Source organism: Chroicocephalus ridibundus, chromosome 5, assembly GCF_963924245.1.
Source record: "Chroicocephalus ridibundus chromosome 5, bChrRid1.1, whole genome shotgun sequence".
Lineage (NCBI taxonomy): Eukaryota > Metazoa > Chordata > Aves > Charadriiformes > Laridae > Chroicocephalus > Chroicocephalus ridibundus.
Genome location: NC_086288.1, coordinates 52,436,845 through 52,457,302, shown reverse-complemented (window position 1 = coordinate 52,457,302; position 20,458 = coordinate 52,436,845). Strand labels below are relative to the sequence as shown.

The window sequence follows — 20,458 nt, the reverse complement described above, 5'->3', positions numbered from 1 at the left end:
ATTAATTTCTCTTGGCCTCCAATTTGTCCCTGTCCTATTTTTCTGAAAATTCCTCAAGGAAAAGCTCACTCCTTTACCTCTCTGCTTTTTTCACAGAACACCTTCCGTAAGTTTTATTACGGAAATAAAAACTCACATGCTCTAAGTTCCATTCACAAATTCAGCTATCATCTCTATTTTAACAATTGCCTCATGGATCTTCCACCCAGTTTGAAACACACACTTTCCTGAGACTTTCCTAACTTTTAGAAATTATTATTTCAGAAAATAATCACCATTTTACTTGTCATTTCTCACATTTGCTCTTCAAATACAGGCTACAACCAGGCGTTACATGTTCACACTAGATATCCTTTCTATCTAATGCACCCATCCTATTGTTGGGTAATGTAACATTACAGCTCATACCAGTACATTTATGACTGGAAATACCATGATCACATTATACTGCTATGTGATCTAATCAACGTAATTATTTTCCAGCTGTTTGTTCCTCCATTTCTGTGCCTGAGTCCATGTTTTCTACAATAAAATTCTCGGGGAAGAAGTAATTTTCTTGCTCCATGTTTATAGACCTGAGCATAGCAGGATCCTAGCCAATGAATAATACTCCCGTGATCTGCAGTGGTGCAAACAAATTAGTACTTCTGCTTACCCTCACAGCTGTACAAGCCAGTTTGCATGTAACAGAGGACTCATCTTTCAGCGTTTTCTGTAGCAGAGGTATGCAGTCTACCAAGGAAAAGAGATTTCCTAACAAAAAAAATAATTTAGAGCAATGAAACAAGAGAAAATTTTCGTTATATAAAAAAAAAAAAAGACACCCTTAAAAGAAATTGTTACCTGTTGAGCTTCTGACATATATTAGCCATTTTTCCACATCAAAGCGGGATTTAATTAGAATGGAGTTGACAATTGTTCCACACAGAATGGCAGTAGCTCCTCTAATCTGGGGATCTCCATGGTCAATGTAGTTCAGAATATCCGATACATACTGCTCCTCTAAGAAAATAAGTTACAACTACTTTATTTTAAAAATACTAGTCTTGGACTTAACTGATCCCTAAAAATGTTTCAGTGGAGGTACCAATTATTGTACCATCAATGTCAGCATATTCACAATACACCCGCCTTAGTTCTACCTTTCAGAGATCCCTTGCACGTAATCTACAGATCATTCACACCATCCAGAGCAATGATCACATAAAAACACTAGTGATTTATTTCAATTGTACACAAATTGCTCTGTGGAAATCTAAGAAGAGTTTTGGTCAACACTCCACCTCTGCCACTATCAGTATCAAACCAGTTGAATACCCCAGGTCCCTGCTGATCATATTGTCGCATTCATAGAAATGAACCTAGTGGCTTACAAACCATATATAAGATGGCCTGAAATAAATTAGAAGAAACCATTTATAAGATAGGTCAACCACTTCTATAGAGCAGTTGTACTGACAAGTTGAAGCTGTTTTAGAAGCTGTGCAAGCTCATCCACTAAAACTTAATTCTTATTTTACCAAAAAAGAAAAATAATCTCACCACATGTGCTACTAGTGCAAACAGCATGTTCGCTTCAATTGATGCAATATCGGTTTGCAAATACTAAACTGGATTTTGAATATTCAGTATAGATAGTGCCTCCCTATTTGGAAACCCAACGACACAACTAAAATGGAATATGTGAACTGTGACATACCATACTCTTCTCCCATTGCTTCAAGGGGCGTTTTGTACAGTTTGCTGAAGAAAGACTCAGGGTGAAGAGCAACAGCTGCTCCAACACAACTTACTGCCAGAGCTTTTACACTGACTCTCACATCTCTATCAGGAACTAAAGCTGGTGAGAAGACAAAAAGAAGGTGGTGAGTGTGTGGGGGGGTATTTAAGAACTTCCTAAATTGTTAAGTTAATTAATATCTCTGTATGATATAAATAGCTTAGCCTGGACAAAAAACACGAAGGCAGAGCAAGTAGTTCCAGTTTATCCGAGGTGGCAGTTATATGGCGCTTTTTTTTTTTTTTTTTCAAAAAAAGAAAAAAAATAACTAACAACCCCACACACTTCCAACTCACTTCTCTCATTGCTGAGAATACACCTACTACACTGTCTTTCCAAAAACAATACATTAGCAGAGAACATGAACAAATAACAGTTTAGACAAAGGAAAACGAACAAGCATCTTAAATGCTCAGTTCAGCCATATACACACATACCTGTGACACGGACTTCCTGATGAAAAAAATGGAAGTACCAGTGTATGCCATAAAGGCTTTCTGGAAAATCCCTACTGACATTTTATTATTATGCTGAAAAGGTAAATAACTCCTCTTTTGAGCCCCAACAGCCTCCTCTAACAATCACTTACTGTTAAAAAGCTTCTCTTTGACCGTCACACATGAAAAATGGTCACGCTAAATTATGCAAATGCTATAGGATGTTAAAAGTAGAGAAAAAAGTTCAACTTGAGATTTCAGCTAGGTCTTTGAAAACCTTAGGTCAATTCTATGCTTTACTACTGCTGAATCATTTCAAATCTGAAGTTGCAATTCCCAAACACAAATAGGTACAACAGCACTTCCTCTACCTGAAGTATATTCGAAAACGTCAACAAGGAATTCAAACACAACTGAGTTATAAAACTAGAAAGAGATACTTTCAATCTTATTTTAATTAAAACAAATTAGGCATTGTAAACAAAAGAAATTGTAAAAATATTAAGACAAGTACTTGAAAGAACTAAATTATTCTGAACTTGTTTTTAGGAGTTTCCACAGAGCAGACTGCAACTCAGAAAACTGTTTCCTTAGCTTTTACTGAAATATTGATACTTTTTATAGTGGATAAACTGGGCACCCAATAATGATAAAAAGAAATATTGATATTAGATTGACTTCACAGCTTCATACAATATATAAACCATCATAGCCTTACAAGTTTTCTCAAAAGAATTTACAAATCCTAGAAGTAATTAAGTATTTGACTTAAGGGTGAAGTTACCATAACACTTCTTTATATGCCCAATGGCTCAAAATGGGATTCATTGTAAAATGGCATAAATTTTTAAGTGTTTTTAGGTTTTACTGTACTCTGGCGTGATCATTTAAATCAGGACTGTCACAAAAAAACCTCACCCCCAAAATCTCCAGACAGAGTAAACTGATCACATTGCCAACTTTGTACATTGAGAGACACAATGAACCAACGAGCCTTGAATAGAAACTTACCTCCTTTCTCCCCAGTGAGTAGAAAAGAGGCTGACAGAAGTCTAACGCAGTGCACTAAAGGAGCAGAATTTCCATCAGTATAGTGACCTATGTCTCCCTTTACCCTGGAGGGCTATTGAAGGCAAAACACAATTTTTATATAGATAAAAATTAATCTTTAACTTAAATAAAATATTAATCACAACAAGATTTAGAAATACTGCACATCCCCACGTGTAAAAAATGGTATCACAAAATGTATTTAATACATACTCCAAAATAAGGCCTTAAAATTTCATGCTTTCAGGAAATTTGTAACCAGTAACAGAACTGGTTTAGTTTTATCACAGAAACAACAATCATTCTGTAGATTTTCTGAATTACCCAGACTTGCTGTTTGGGTCTGAAGGAATCTGATAAACTGCTTTTTGTCACCAAGCAATGATTTTTGGAAACTTTGTATGAGAAGCAATTAATTCCTAAGATCTTTCCAACGAAGGCTGGCAACCTTCTGTAGTTTCACAGTTAGAGTTCCCCAGTAGCCCAAGCTTCTCTGCCTGCCACAAATCAAACTCCTTTTGCCCCAGCTCAGAACAAGGCGAAAGCTAAAGTCAGAAAACGGTTAAGAGGTAATCAGTAACCTGTGGTTAGACAGCATGAGCCTCACCACAGAAAGAGAGGCTCAAAGAATAAGACATAACTTCTGAGGAGAGAACAAAGTTACCTACACAACTAGCAACCAGCACAAAGATATTTCAGTAAAGTATCAGTGTACGCTACTAATGTACAGACAAAAGGGGTTTGTGTTCTCAGCAGTTTGTGTTCTATTATGGTTTTGCTGGTGATTGCATTCAAGATATCAACACTTGCATATTCACCTTACGTTAAATGAAATTCAGGCTATAACTCAGATTTACTATTCAACCTTAGTTATTTTGACCTATAATGAAGTACACCACATATAAAGGCTACCCACATTTACCACTAATTCACATGACCCTAACTGTAGTTATTTTTGTTATTTTTTTTTTTAAAGTTAGTTCTTTTAAACTTTAAACCAGACCACTGTGACTAATTCTCACCTTATTTTCATGATCACCAGGATCTGCTGCATCTTCTTTTGATGTAAATCTATCTACGCTGCTATCAGAAGGCTGCCTACTATGGCTCATAGTTTTCAACAGGTGAGGCTGTTGAAGAGCTTTAGAAAGAGGCAATTCATAAAATAACATTTCAGATGCAAATTAAAAGCACTTTAATTGAACTTAATTATACAACCACGAAAAATAAATTAGCAGTGATGAAAACAAGTGATTCATTAGAAGTGTTGAAATATACTCCTTATTTTACATTTCAATCTACTTATTTGGTTTTCATATCCATTACGCAAGTCTTCAGTCTCTTGGAAGTTAGGCAGCAGATGCACCTGTAACACCTGCCTTAAAGGTGTCACCAGTTCTGCTCCCCCCCTTCCCATTTATCAACATACCAATAGAAGAATTTCTGAAAGACTCTGATGAATCATCCTGGAGAATATTTGTAGCCTCATCTTCCTCATCCTGCAGCTGCCCGATTTGCATTCCAGAATACTGTCCTTCAGCACCCTCCAGAACCTACACAGTGCAAGGACAGGACTTCACATAACTTAGCTTAACACACAGTACTACATCTCAAACATGCAGTGTTAGTAATCTAGAAATAATGTGAAAGCAAACATGAGCCTGATAAATATTAGCGTACAGCTGTGTGTAGACCCTAAAGCAGTTGCCCTCCTCCTCCAGCATTTGGCTTATTAGAGGCCATAGTTACATCTGACAGTCTCCCACTTGAGCCATGAACTTGGACATTAACAGTAAGAAAGTCAAACACTTGCTGCATTCCCTCCCCTGCAAGCTCTCCTTGATAACTTATTCCAAACACAACTGTCCCTCTATCTCAGCAGTTACAAATCACAACAAACACCTTTATTGTCACAAACCGAACGTGCCTCTTGCTGTCAAACTCTCCCATAACCTCACTTGCTCTGGCTATGAAAAGTCAAACTGACAACACACTGTGTAGGACAAATAAGTTTGAACATATTCCTTCATTATAAACCAGGGACTACTAAAATGGACACTTCTAGAAGACAGTTGATCCTTGGTACCAATACGATATATAGGCAGTAGGTATATGGAAAAATAACCAAAAAAGACAAAAAGTTATATTTTTAATAAAAGACAGTAGAAGTAAAAAACATTTCATTGTAAGTACTTCTTCAGTTACTCGCTAATTTTATAAGCACCTGGAAATTGTTCATTAAAAGCCCATGTGTAAGTAAACGGGACAACCCACTATCAATTAGGAAAAAATAATTTCACTTGTAACTAATGCTTGTAAATAGTATGGAAACTGACATATGCAACAATCTGACAAAAAAATGCATCTTGTCAATAAACACACTTGTCAAACGCCTGCTCACTTTGGGCTCTGCACAGCCTACATTTAATTCAGAGACAGTACAATTATCATCACTCCTCTGGTTCTTGAATCCTCAACACTTTCAGAAGTATTTGCTTATCATAACTGTAAATTTAACTTTTTTTGTAGTGGTAAGAGACTATTGCTCTTCCAAAGTTACTATCAGCAGACATAAGTCAAGAGTTTGATAATGTTTGAAAAAAAGAACTTAAGAAATTCTGAGTTTTCCCCTTTTTGCATTTTCTGTTCTTGCTCCCAGTAATGATATTTTTGCTGGTTTTATTACAACCTCACAAAACACTTGCCTAAGAGAGACAAATGTCTTAAAATAGCTATATTGTATGCATATTGTATGTGTATTGAAACACATTTCAGGTGTTTGAGATATGGAACTACTACATTAGTAAATCATGCAGTATTTGCTCAGTATAGGATAAATCCTTAAGATGGAATGAAAAGAAAAAAAGAAAAAAGAGTTGTGTTGCCAAGTGAAAAAGCACAAGCAGAAAATGTGAAGCATTAGGTTTCAAAAGTATTCCTCTACCATTCCAAATAGACTGTTCACCCTTTAACACTTCCATTAGTCCTCCTGCATCAAAACAATTAAAATATCTACACAAAATGAAGAATACACTACTAAGAGGATATATTTATATCAAACCTTTAATATTGACATCCTCCTTTCAGTAAGTGACAATCTGTTAATGCCTTCATGTGACCCACCCAGTGAACACACCGATTACAGCCCTGTAGATTTTAACTACTGCTGAAGTGAAAGTGTTAAAAGGAGGTCAAGCTCTCCAATAGAGGTGTGAGCTGCTGACCTTTCCATTGTTACTAGCTGAGGACGGAAATGCAGAAGACGAATAAGTAGATGAATCCAAGTCTGGGCCCTCCATGGAAAAGCTCTGAGATATGTCAGGCCCCTCAGTAGAAGGGGATCCCCCCTCTGCCCGTTGCACACTTACAATTTCAGAACTGTCCGAAGGGGTTACAGCAGAGTCTGGACCTTCTGTAGTAGTCTGCGAGCTGTCACTAATTGGTGAGGAAGCCTGGGTACCATCATTCAAGTCCATAGTGGGATCTGACTGGACAGCACTGATCTGGCTGGAACTTCTACTAAGCACATCATCTTCTTCCCCTTCAGTAGCTGTACTTGTCAAATCACAGCTTGTCAGGTCTACAGAGTCTGACTGCAATGTATGTTGAGAACGTGGCTGCTCAGTAATGATATCATGTCCAGTAGAATCAGCAGCTGAACTCCCTACTGACCCAGCTGTCGATACCCCTGATGAAGAAGCTAATTCACTGGTTATCTCACCCTTCACAGAAGCTGCAAAATACAGACATTTGTAAGTCAATCAAATGTTTATACTTGTTTTTCACTCTTGATATGGACACCACATACTAAGCCACATATTAAACCAGGCTAAGGAAAGTGTATAACTAAACTTTTAACCTACAGGTAAGGCAATAAGCATCTGTAAGATGCCATTCCATCTATACCAGTAGCTCAATGTGACAGTCTATCAGTTAAAAAACAAATTCAGTCAACTTCATTAGGTAAGCTTAAGTTTTATACCCAGGAGTATTTATGGTTTCAGTTTTGTTATCATGTCTTTTGAGTGCCCATCCACTTCCTAGTCACCATAACACATCACTTTCATATTTTACATAGAGCAATAAAAGAATGGATATGTAATGTATAGTAACACAGGTTGATTGCACTGCTAAAGGGAAAGCCAGCTACCTGCAAACGATGAAGCGCTGACATCTGATCGGGTTTCAGAATCATCCTCCAAACCTTCTTCTTCACCAAGTAGTATTTTACCTGAGAAGTGATATAAGAAAAACCTTTACAGTTTTCCAAAATTACAGTCAACTTGAAGTGCTGAACAGCTGAAGTCAGTTAGATGTGAAATCTATTTTTAAAAAAATTTTTTCAAAGCTATGACAGGCAACAGATGGAAAAAGAGGGAGGAATGAAGAAAGTGAATACCCAGTCCCTCACTACCTGATCAGGAGAGAAACAGACAGCAGTGACAAGGAAAAAACCAGTTAAATAGTTTTCTTGAACAGTGTAACCATTTGGGAAACTACCTAGGACCTTACTCATTCTAGTTTATTTTCGTAGACTATGTTTAATCAAGTATGTCCTATTACAAAGGACTGGACACCTGGCATCTGGATGTCTGTTCACAACTCAGAAGGACATTAAAATACCAAAAGTAATAGAATAAATGACGTCTCCCTCCTAAAGGCTATGAAAATTATCACAGGCTGCTTGCAGTTTGGGCTAGGAAGCCCAATGATAACAGAATGGGAAATGCCTAGGGGGAAGAGCAGCACAGAGTAGAAGCACAAGATGACGCAAGTGGGACAGGGTGATGAACCATGGATAACAGCCACTAAAATCCAGGGACTACTAAGGCAAAAGTCTTCAGAGGCTTTTGCCATAGGAAAAATGAGAACCACTTACGACCTAACACAACCATCACAGAGTTCTCTTACTCACAGAGCAATGGCTATTTTAAATAGAGGCAGTGGAAAGAGAAAGATACCTGCTGATACACACACTGTCTGGGAGCAAACCAAGGTCTTAACTGCACTGAAAAGTCTGTAAATGGGACAGGACGCAGAATGCAAAGGGAGCTACTGAGCCTGTCCTCCTGGATCTTGCAAGTCACTTGCTGAGACAGAGGGATTCATGATAACTGCTTTGAGATAAGCCTGTTCTGCCATTTAGAACAAGCTTCACCATGCAAGATACCAATGTTTTGAAAAAACTCTAGGTGAATTCTTTTGCATCTCATTAAGTTACCAGGGGATAAAAACTTAACATTAAATTAACATTTAAGCATTAAAAAAACTTTTGCATTGATTTCTCTATCACAACTGATTTCATACATAGCAGTAACACTGTAGAATTGTCTTACTCCAAAAAGTACATTTTATGCTATTCAAACTGGTAAGTTAGGCAGAAAAGTAACCGTGTCATTACCATGTATGTTCTATGCAAAACAACAGGAATTGAGAACTACACACTCCTACAAAAGAATAAGTAAAATCCTGCTAAGAGTTCCCAACAAAAAGCATAAAAGATAGCATATTCTTCTCTATTCTTTCTCATATTTACAGACATTTCACTGAAACAAACCAGGATATTCTGCTTTCCACAGCTGATCACCTTTAAAAGTAAGTGAAAGAGGAAGGACACTGAAAAACACATATTAGGCACACTAGGCTTTGTATGTTTAAATGAGTATATAAAACAAGCTGTAGCATACTTTTCCACTATTTGGAAAAAAATTCAGTTAAAAATGCAGAATATGTGTCTTTCATTTCAAAATGAGTTTTCACCTTTTTTGCAAATAATTTTCTGAAGCTGAAACATAAAGAAATCAACATAGGCCAGCTGCTCTAAACTGAAGCCGATCTGAAGCACTAAGACTCAAAGGACATGGAATATCTGAGTTCTAAGGTTAGAATCACAGATTTCTGTAGATCACCCTTACTTTACATCCCTATACACAAAGGCGCATTACAGCTACAGAAGTTTCACCCATGGCCAACAGCAGAAGCCTGCTACTTATATGGCAGTAGACTGCAAAACAACTTCAAGTAGGAACTGGGAATAGGGTTGATTTTTCCCTCCTTTCTACAACAGAGAGCAGCAGGAAATGAACAATTAACAGTTTGAAATTAAACCTGTATGAAACACAAAATCATGAACAGATTTCTTCAAATTCATTTATGCCATTTTTTTAGACCACAAAAATCTTCATACCATGATCTTGAAAGAGAATAGAAGCTGATGACTCAAACGTGTTTTCCAACTGAGTGAAGGAAAGGTTAGTGTTTTAACAAGTACTTTAATTGAATTTACACTATTATTAATACTTCAAAGTTACAATGCAGACTACTAACAATTCAAACTACCAAAATGATGATTTACCATTTTTCATTTAAAAGTGTTTTGCATTGTTATTCTGATTTGTTGCATTCTGTCTCACCTTTGGATGCTGCAGCAATATGTACTTTCAGAACACACTGTCATTTCTAAACTAGAAATTATCACTACATCTGTAAGCATAGTTTCACTCAGCTCTACACACTATTTCACATTTAGGTATATTCTTAATGCATGTAGGTATACATTCTTTAAGCATTATGAGATTCCTTGCACACAGAAATGGGAGGACATTTGGAAAAAGCGTAAGCTAGTTGCTCTAAGGGTCCTTAAAGTTTGTATAATCTTACTTAGTCTATTTCCCTTGAAGTTTTTCTTTTTAGTGTTGCACATCTCTCTGCTTACTACACTTGCACTGACTGCACTACACTCACGTGTAACTCCACTGCAGTAGCAACGCTTTGGTCACCTAAAACAGGCAATTAAACTGTTACACAGCAGTATCTACAGTGATTCTAGTACTGGTATGACTGGTGTCAACGTATAACTAGATATAAAATACTTTCATGAACAAACTGTGAAAAGAATACTTCAGAGCAAATTGTGTTACTTAAAACCCCGCTAAGTGAACTACCTATTGAGGAAAGAAATGAAAAAATACATAGTAAGACAGAAAATGAACAGCATTAATCATTGAGAACAGAAAAAGGAATTAAAAAGCATCATATCAAAGCATGCAAACATACACATGCATTAGTGAAACAAGAAGAAAAAACAAAACAGGTCTAACAAAACCAGGAAGGTTAACCTTTAATGTAACTCATAAAAAAGTTAAGTATTATCATCAAAAAGAAGAATGCCCTATTGAGAGAGACTATTTTTAGATGTGCTCTTTAACAGTGAAAATTGCATCAATATTCATGACCATAATTTTGCCAGTGAAGTACAGAAACAAATAAAATTATACTGCTTTGAATAACTTTAGAATATGTTGATTGCAACATCAGAAATTGCGTCAGAATTCTTGTAAAATTTACAGTGATTAAGCTCAGCTGATAACACAAAGGCAATTGTGAATGAAGACCGAAGTTCAGCAAGACAATGAAGTGGTGAGGGGGAAGAAAAAAAATAATCAGAAAGAAATGCAATTAAAGATTTGGTTTTGAAAATAATCACCTTTATGCTTTCTTGCAAGAACAGGGCTGCATGAAGACCCCCCTCCAGCTGCAAATCACAGAAAGTAACACATCAGGGCAAAGACAGAGCTGCTGAAATCATGAAGGAATTCTAATAGCCACAAATGGGAAGAAAAAAAAAAGCCCAAAGCCAGGAAGAAATAGCAATCTTGTTGTTTTTGAAGTACAAGTTTTTTGGATCATTTACCATCAAAGGATTTTTTATTTTTCTATGCCACTTGTGCAAAGTTTGCTTTTTAAAAAAATATGCTCTAAACTTCACTGCTATGATTGTTTCCGGCTAATGAATTACCTTCTAATAGCAGCAATATTAGAATGATCTGTTAGTTCAATACAGAAGTCCTTATGGAATTCAGAGATTGACTCGTTTGAAACAGGTAAGTAGTAGTTAAGAGACAATTTTAAGAACATGCATTTCACAGACAAGAACACTGATAGCTGATTTAAAAAGTTATGGATAAACTTAAGTCATGCTTTAATTTCATGCTGGTTTTGGTATTCAGCAAGGAGCTAACAGTTAATATAAATTATGATTAGATCAGCTTTTTATGAATCACAGTTGTCAAATGGTTGGCGTGAAGAACATTAACTTTGTGGCCAAAAACATCTGTCACCACAGTTAACTTGCTCTGTATAACCAAAAAAACCTATCAACACAAACTGTAAAAAAAAAAAAATACTCTTGAGTTTGTCATTACTTAATGAATGTACACCCACTTAAAGAAAGGGGGGGGGAACCTTTACTGTACCTGGGAAAAAACGAAGAGTCATGCATAATTTTATATATTTCGTTTTATCCTTCATACTTTTGGCTTACACTGAGAAATAGGGATGGTGATGTATGTTCATCTCCTTTTACTCGAATTACCAAAAATATATCTTACCTATAAGTTCCACTATGCTCCCACTGCGGCTCCTGCTGGCAGATTCATCTTTGGATACACTGACCTGTGCAATGCCCCCTGAAGCGGTCAGGGCATGGAGAAGTTCAGGTGGTGGCGTTCTAAAGAGCTGTTGTAATAATTCTAAAGCTCCAGTCACAACATTATGGTCCTGATGCTGGGTGTAATGCAGAGTCAATTCATAAACCTAAACCCGAACAAAGTACTGGAGTAAGTCTCTATGAAGATGCAACATACTACAATCCTTCTCATATATCACATTAAACTTCAGCGACACATTAAAAATGACTGAAATTTGCTATATCTAATCTTCACCACACTCTTCCAACAGGAAAATATCAATTAATGGTAGCCTTTCAACTGCCTTTTAGTTAGAAGTCTCTGTTTATTTGTTGTTATAGAAGGAGGAATCACATCAAAGAACACCTTAATGATTATGAAGTTCTTTAGCTCCTTTGGGAACATCTAACAAGTACTGATGATGCATTGTTCTGGGACTTCTGATCATTAACTTTATTTATCAGTAATTCCAGTCACTGGGCCAACTACCATTTACCAAGAATTCAGAATGTTCAACATCAAACTAGTGCTGTATCATACTATTCCTTCCAGTTAGTACTCTTCAGGTATAGGGCTGTTATTCATATTTTACCTGTATAAGTTGTTCTGGTGAAGGTGAAATCTCTGTTTCTTTTCTTGTTACTCCAAAACTGCCTTTCAGGCTGGTATCCTTTACTTGTTGTTGCAATAAAGGTATGAGATACCTTAGTGTAAGCAAAACACCCAGAATTAAAAGAGTAGGATGATCATCTTCTACAGGAACCAGCAAGCCTAGGCATAGACAAGAAGCAGACAAATCAGTTATCAGCAGTGGTTAGTTTCAACACAAACGTTATTTCATGTGGTCCATATAATAGCTTCTTTAAAAAATCCAAACACAGAACCTAGCAGCAACTTAAGAATGCTTTCTAAATGTAGAAACATTTAAAAATATGCATTATTTAATATTTGTCAATGATTTAAGCAATGTCAGAGAATGCTGAGAGTATCCTGTCTCACCTTCTTTGTTCCCTACCTCTTTTCACTTAATAAAAAGATAAAAAAAATTCTTTTTTGTAATACCTGATGCTTTCACCAAGTGACCTAGACTCTCTTGCTCCCCTCACCTGCCTCCTCTCTCCACTTGGTAGCTTAATTAAGGCCAAACATAATTCCCTCACACACACAGGTGCTACTATCCTAATGAACGATGTTTACACTTTTTGTCTTGTCCTTCAAGTTTTTGGAGTCTTGTTCCATATACCTACCTGCTAATCACAGAATCAACCCCAAAACATGTTAAGAACAAATATAAGTTATGTAAGAAAACACAACGTTCTGTGCAGAAAAAAAATATCCAAATCAATTCATGGAGTTCCTATTAGTGCTACTGTCTGAATTCAGTACCATTGCCAGGACATCATAAAACGTCACCTCTGAGGCAGGAAAGAACAATGTGTGCACAAAGTACATCATTTTCGAATCACACAGAGTGAGGAAAGTCACTAAGTGGCATTTGAATTTTTCACCCGTTCTTAAAAGAAGCAAAGCTAACAGCATAACGCTTTATGTATCTGTTGGTCTTCCTTATGTCTTCTTTTGCAATATTGTCTACATAGTAAAGAACCCCTCGTCAGTAACAAAACCAAGGCAAGTTTCCACTACAATCCAGACAGAGCTGCAAAAAATGCCAAAGAACATGCAAACTTCTCAGGTGACAAAATATGGAAGCAATACCTGATGCAAAGTTGAGTGCTTTTAAATAAAATTTTTGAAAAAAAAAAAAAAACAAACGACAATTTCTGGTCTAAGTTTAGTTTTCAACAAAGAATCTACATGGTGGTACTTCTAAAAAAAATGGTTACAGGGCATACGTTCAAGACCCAGAGAACAGCCTGTCATATCCTCCACCTCAGACCTGCTGCACTAACAAGATGGTGAGCAGTTCAAGCCTTCACAGACTCCTGAGCAAGTTCTTCCAGAACCTCTCATTTTCCAACAGGCTTATTGCTTCCTTAGCTTTGTCTGTTTCTTTCCAACATTACTGGATTAGCATTGCAGCACACAGAGACACAAATAAGGTTTTCACATCTTCATCTAACTTAATACAAAATAGAGAAAGCATCAGCAGCGTAACTGGTAGCCTAAGTATCCTTGCTTTGTATGAAAACCTCACACATAAGTATCCTACATGGGAAAAAAAATTCACATTATGTATATCCAAAGTAAATTTAATTTTTTTTTCCCCTGAATCTTACCTAAAAGTACATTCAATAACCAGGCATAAAAATACTGCATTCTTCGTGAATGTTGACAGATGCTTACTGCTGATCCTGCTGCTGTTCGACGGATAGTAGGTGAACTGGATTTAAGATTAGCTATGAAAGCTTTCAATAAAACCTAAAAACAAAGATATGTTACTTAACTTTTTATGAGAAAGAAAAGGAGACAGAAGACTATTAAGAAGTCAGCAAATGTAATTTTTCATTCAAAGCATTACTTAATGTACATCAAGCAAGGGCAACTTTTGCCTTAATTCAGACATGCTGCTGTAACACTACTTTCTGTAACATCTGATTGACAATGCTGATAGCTTACTGGGCTTTGAGATAATAGGGAGCACTAATAGGTTAAAGAAAGATACCTTAATCTCATTGTCATTTGCAAAATTGCCAAATGCTGCCATGATTTTTGGTATTGCCGCAGCTAGAGTCTCTTGTACCGATTCTTCTGGTCTCTTACTTATTCGTGTTAGACAGGGCAAAAGGTTCACTAAGTATGGCCTAAGGATGGCAAAGGAGAAAAATGAATTTGAGATCAGAACAACTATACCCATCTAAACATTTTTAATTCATACTCAAACTCTGTGGTATTACTGAATTATAAAAATGTACCTGTTAGCTACATAGAATGTAGAAAAAGAGACAACAGTCTTCTGAATACAATTTGCAGACATTAAGATAGAACTACAGAGAAGAATACACTTAAAAATACAAGTCATTGTCTTCACAAGTTTTCCCCCCACCTTCCCCCAGCGTCATGTACAGCACAGAACTAAAACTCTGCTAGAAGAAAACCAGCTAATAAAGCTACTTCAGAGAGAATAATGTGATAGGAATTCTTCTAACCTCCCAATTATACATTTAGAACTCGATAACAGTAACAATTTGTTAACATCTGTTATTTTGTTAATTGTTCTTTGGAAAGTTCATTACTAGGATGTGCTTACCTGCACTTTTGAGGCCGAACTAGATGGGCAAGCTCAGCAAATCTCCACAGTGCAGCACGTAGACTTCTGGAAGCACCATTCTAGAAAGTGTATATAATCGTTACATTTCACCAAGCAAAACCATTTCCTAAAAAAATACCTATAACGTACAATAGTATACAGTTTTATACCTTTTTACTTAAACAGATAAAAACATAAGATGCCTGGAAGTCATAGATTTCCTTTAGCTAAAAGGAAGGGAAGTCAGCTCCATGACTGCCTTCAGTTTTCTAGCTGGTGTTAGGAATGTTCTGAGTGACCCAAAATGAATAACAAGGAACACAAAGAAAGAGAAGGAAATGACTGAGATCTCCACTCTGCTGAAATCAGCTTAAAATACCACAGAGAAAGTCATCAACCAACAAAGAAACACTGATGATATGAGAGTCTAAAAATCACTGGAACAGTTGCAGAGATATAAATGAAGAAAAAAACTGACAGCAGTGGAGATATGCAAACAAATAATGTTCTGCTCCTGAGCTCCCCCAAAAAACCAAACCCACGTATTAATCTGTACCACGTCATAACGGCTTGCATGCTTACATTTAGTATCTATTTGTCTGTACTGACACCTTCAGTTGTGCACCTGACTTGAGTCAGAATGCCTTTAGATCCAGTGTCTAAGGATATAGTAAAGCCACCTAGTATTGTTGGAAATACAGAAAATTATGGAAGTCAATAGATGTCTAGGAGAAGTTGTGTACCTACTGTACTTTGAACCTAATCAAAATGCTTCTCAAATCCAGTCCCTCTGAAGACAGAACTAAGATGTTTAGAAACTGTCATTTCTTTCTTATTTTCTTTAGCTAGTATATCAAAGGCTCACGGTCTTGTTAGCATGACAAGTGAAAAAAACAAACTTGCATGTGAATTACAAAATGTGCATTCTTCAGGTTCAGAGCCAAACAACAGACTCTGGCATGGCTCCTAAAGTGATACAACTGATGCACAAGCAAAATTTGGTCTGCTGGGTGCTTGTTATGCCTGCTACCTCTCTCTTGACTCTGCCATGAATCTGAGAGCAACTATTCAAGAAGCACATGCCACCTGAACAATAAGATATTTCCTTCTGCACCTAGTCATAATGTGCAGAAATGTCCGATTTTTGTTTATATTGGTCATTTTTTGTTAATTACCTAGACGTCCATTTTTATACCCTCAAAAATTTTGCATGACATTAAGGTACAACAACACAAGTAGTCCACATCTGACAGAAGAAAAGCTATCCACATTGCTTTTGTTATTTTATTTTCTAGAGTCCTATAATTCCCAAAGATATATAACAAAAACCAATAGCATTACTGTCTGAAAAATAACACCTATATTTTCTCTCCATACAAGCCTTGGATTTGTTTATAGACGCAAGAGACATGATTTCAGTGATACTGTCCTGAATACAGCATTTTTCTTTTGTAGTCATATACTCCAAAAAGGTTATTACTAAAATTCTTCCTGTGGACACACTTAAATTGTGACTTTTGGTGCAAAGATAGATGTTTCAGTATTTTTACCCATGTTTCCTACAGAAGTTGTAAGCACGCATCATACATTCACAAAACACAGTAGTTAAAACTTGTATTGGGTCACTTCAGGTCTTGATCAAATGGTTCCTCCAAGAAGTTACATCAAATTAAGAATGTCACTGTCCTACACCTACTTTTCACCACCCTTTTATTGAAGTTATTCTTTCCAACTCAGTCAGTGGAGTAAACATCATGAATATGCCTTATCTATTTGGGTGCAGAGTCACTAAGGTTAACACAGACTGCTGTACACACCAAATGCTCACACATTTTCTGCCAGATAACCTTTCAGGAGTGGTTAAATCTAAACAATGGGGCCAACAGTGAGCAACTGGGTAGAATAATACATTAAACAGTCACAGACCCTTCAAAAGTGAAGCTTTGACCTTGATCTTAAAAGACATACACTATTTATTTACACTAATGCCACATTCCAGTATATTAAAACACTTACTAAATACAGTATTACAAAAGGACATGAAAGCAAGAAACTCACCTTTTTAATCTCTTTATACAGTTCTAATTGTAACCTAGGAAGATTGGAATCCATCAAAGCCTGCAATAAAACGCATTGAGAAAGTACTGTATCAGAGGGGAGACACTTCACAGGAATAAAGTTACACTTGCAATAAAACAGCTTCAAAAAAGGCACAGAACTATCTAAGTGCTCCTATATTTGATAGATAACCAGGAAAGTGCTAAATACTGAAGAAAGACACTTTTATCTTTCACACAAAACAGAAACATGGATAAATTCCACAAACTCTATCAGTTATTTGCAGTTAATATTGACTGCTTTACCCATTCTACCTAAAAAAAGGCCATATGGGATCAGACTGCAAGCAGAGCCAACCTAACGTGCTTTTTGGCAGTCACCAGGAACAGATACTCATGAATAGAATATTAAAACACAAAAATAGCATTCACAAGCAGTGAGAGGTATTTCCTGCTATACATTCCCACTGTCAAGTAGCCTCCTGCTATTTCTCAAACTGAGGCTGTATTTGTACCATTACCTTTAACAGCCCTTGAAAAACCCTTCTTTCACGAATTAGCCCATTTTCCGCATCCATTTATTACAAGATGTTCTGGACACCAGAAGCATCGCATCCCAGGACCTAATCAAGCATAGCATGGCAGAGCATTCATTGTAGTTTGAACCTGCAGTCTATCAACTAGGGTACGTGAAATGAAAGTAAGCACCGAGAAATAGTAATTTTCTGTTCATCTCAACTCGATCATTCTCCCTCCGTCTTTAAAATGGCAGAGAAGAAAAAAATAGGAAAATAGTTCTGCTCTGTATTATCTCTTCCTACGGAATATTCTGTATACATATGATCAGCCTTTCTCTTACATTTTTTTCCTAGTATGTACTACTATTTATGAACATTTCCACCACCACTTCCTCAGATGAAATGAGAGCTTCATACAACAAGCAAGTGCCTACATTACAGATTTATACAGTGCTATAATGTTTAGTATTTAATTCTTTATTCCTTGCCCAATAATTTAACAATTTCTAATTTTCTATTTGCCTTCTTGACCACTAACCATTAAGCTCACATCTTCACAGGATTACTCTTACATGGCACATGTTGATGTAGAGGCCACAACTGCTTAAGTACAGTCAGTGAAGTGCCTGTGGCTCCTCCAAAGCACGATTCCCCCAGCCTAAAACTGTATGCCCCAAAATTTCATTTCCCCCAATTATACCACTCATTACAATAAAATGGTATTACCTTCCTCAGAAAAACTTTTACCTGAGTTGTATCTTTAGGTGGTCATAAGCACCCCAAATATTAACTGTAGGTGCCTAGATGACAATAGGCAGGGATAAATCTTGCTGCACAAAACTTAATTTTTATAGGAAGTTCATTGTTCATGTACATAAAGATATCAAGCAACACAAAAAGGCACCAGCTGCTATTTTGACTTCAAGGATAAGTTGTCCTTACAACAGGTTCAACTGGAGCAACTCTTAACTAGCATACACCTATTTTTAGCATGCTAGAATCTAAAAAGTCATCCTAATCAGAAAAAAATATAAGCAGAGCCAAGTTTTAAGTTACTAGAAATAATAAATTACAAATTACTGAGACCAACTATACTCCAGTCTGTGTGAACAGTCCCACCAGTACCATTAGCACAGAGAATACTACAATATTGTACAGCAGCTTCAGAAACAAGACAGCTCTAGTAACACCTTACCCTCAGAAATCCGGTAACTCCCAACATGGTATTTTTCCTTTTAAATAAAGGTATCACCAAAGCTATTTAAACTTTGAGCCATTTATGCTGTCTGTGAGGTTCTAACAGGTAAGCATAGTGGCACTTAAAGATGACCTACAGAGTGTTTACCTAAACTTACTTGCCATTTCAGTTTACAACCTTGTCTACACAAACATGTTAGCATTCTAATTACACTAATGAGCACAAACTCCAGACAGACACACAGTTACACAAGCAATGCTTACACCTATATCCTTATATTTAAAGAGAGAAAATATAAAGCATCTTTCCAGCTACAGAATTAGTCTCCAAAATGCCTGAGTTACTAAAAAAGCTGAATGTTGACTAATATGCAAGCTTTGGGGCCCAACGCCTCTGTTCCACTCATCACAAGCATCACTGCTACTTGCATGACCAAAAATAAAGCCACACATTTTTTGTCGCTGCACTTATACACAAGAGAGTGTGTGCCTGAAGGCTAAGTTGCTTCCACACTGCATAAAACACAGAAACAGAATGCAAACTATGACCAACTTCAATAAGTCTGATACATCCATGTGGTTGCAATATCACAACTATTACCATTTTATAGCAGTGACCGATTGGCAAGCTTAATAACTGATAGAAGACTCCATCACTTAAAGTCACTTTAATCTTTAAAACAAAACAAACTACCATACAAATATTTGGGAAAAAAAATAATTTAAAGTTTTTCAAGTTACCTTGAAACATGCCAGAAAGCAAAAATATTAAATAGACCAGTGAATTAAAGAGGTCAATTTTATACCAAGCTGACAGAAGAATTTGATGGAAAGAAGAAAGTAAGTTTGCATTCTTTAGAACTGTTTCAGAGCATCTTTTAAAGCAAATTAAGTTATATCATTGTGTATGCATTTCATAGAGTGCTAAGCTCCTGCAAATGGAAAAACATTTAAATCAGAATGAATAGAGCAAAGTGCTACAGGGCAAAACAAGAAAAGCGAAACATATTTGCACTTCCTCATTCCCTGTCATTATGGGATACACCACATAACCAGTTAAATTTGCTCCATGCTACTTTCAACCATAAGCTCAATCCCCAAAAACTTAATTCATTCAGATACCACACCAATAGAACTTAACTGAGAGAAATCCCTACAGAAATAGGGATGGTTTTGTTTGCTTGCTTCTACACACCAACTCATGCTAAAGAAAACTGTTATTTGTATATTTCTAAAGCACAACCTTTGCATCAAGTAGAATAATTACATTGATTCAAAGGTCAAATATTTCAGAAAATGGGGGGTGTGGGGGGAAATGGACAGAAGAAAAAAAGGCAGGTGAAGGTAAACCTGTCCTGGAAGCAGCAGCTGACATTAATTACTCAAGAGGTTCACTTTACAATACTTTCAATCAAGATTTAGACCTTGCCTGACCTCATATGAATGTCTGTCTGCTGTTCTACAACAAGCTCTTCATTCTGGATCACAGCAGGGTAACAAACAATCTCCAGAACACCATGTTTTCCTAATTATTGCCTCCTCCAACTCTCAGGAAATCACACTACCTGAACTACAGCATACTACTAGTCTGGAATGAAAAGCCACTACATCTTTCAGCCTGCTTTTTAATAACATTTTTACCTTTCCTCATGTTAAGTATCTTTATGTTTACAGAACGATAATAGAGTATACCTCCCATACAACAAGACGATTTTAGAAAAGCCCACGTCCTTGTTTTGGTTA

At 36.5% G+C, this 20,458-nt stretch overlaps 1 protein-coding gene across 2 annotated transcripts in view; it reads right to left on the bottom strand.

The window, feature by feature from the left end:
* Positions 1-20,458, bottom strand: part of HTT (huntingtin) — an 88,161-nt gene that overhangs the window by 58,716 nt on the left and 8,987 nt on the right. Inside the window, exons 4-18 of one of the 2 annotated variants that reach the window (XM_063335194.1) lie at positions 17,002-17,061; positions 14,944-15,023; positions 14,359-14,497; positions 13,973-14,114; positions 12,328-12,506; positions 11,658-11,862; positions 10,754-10,801; positions 7,418-7,498; positions 6,636-7,000; positions 4,697-4,820; positions 4,290-4,408; positions 3,229-3,340; positions 1,700-1,840; positions 844-1,002; positions 656-753 (exon numbers count right to left, since the gene is read on the bottom strand). In XM_063335194.1, coding sequence (XP_063191264.1) covers positions 656-753; positions 844-1,002; positions 1,700-1,840; positions 3,229-3,340; positions 4,290-4,408; positions 4,697-4,820; positions 6,636-7,000; positions 7,418-7,498; positions 10,754-10,801; positions 11,658-11,862; positions 12,328-12,506; positions 13,973-14,114; positions 14,359-14,497; positions 14,944-15,023; positions 17,002-17,061 — 2,052 coding nt within the window. The remainder of the gene's footprint in view (positions 1-655; positions 754-843; positions 1,003-1,699; positions 1,841-3,228; positions 3,341-4,289; positions 4,409-4,696; positions 4,821-6,635; positions 7,001-7,417; positions 7,499-10,753; positions 10,802-11,657; positions 11,863-12,327; positions 12,507-13,972; positions 14,115-14,358; positions 14,498-14,943; positions 15,024-17,001; positions 17,062-20,458) is intronic. The other variant, XM_063335195.1, reaches the window with a different exon arrangement.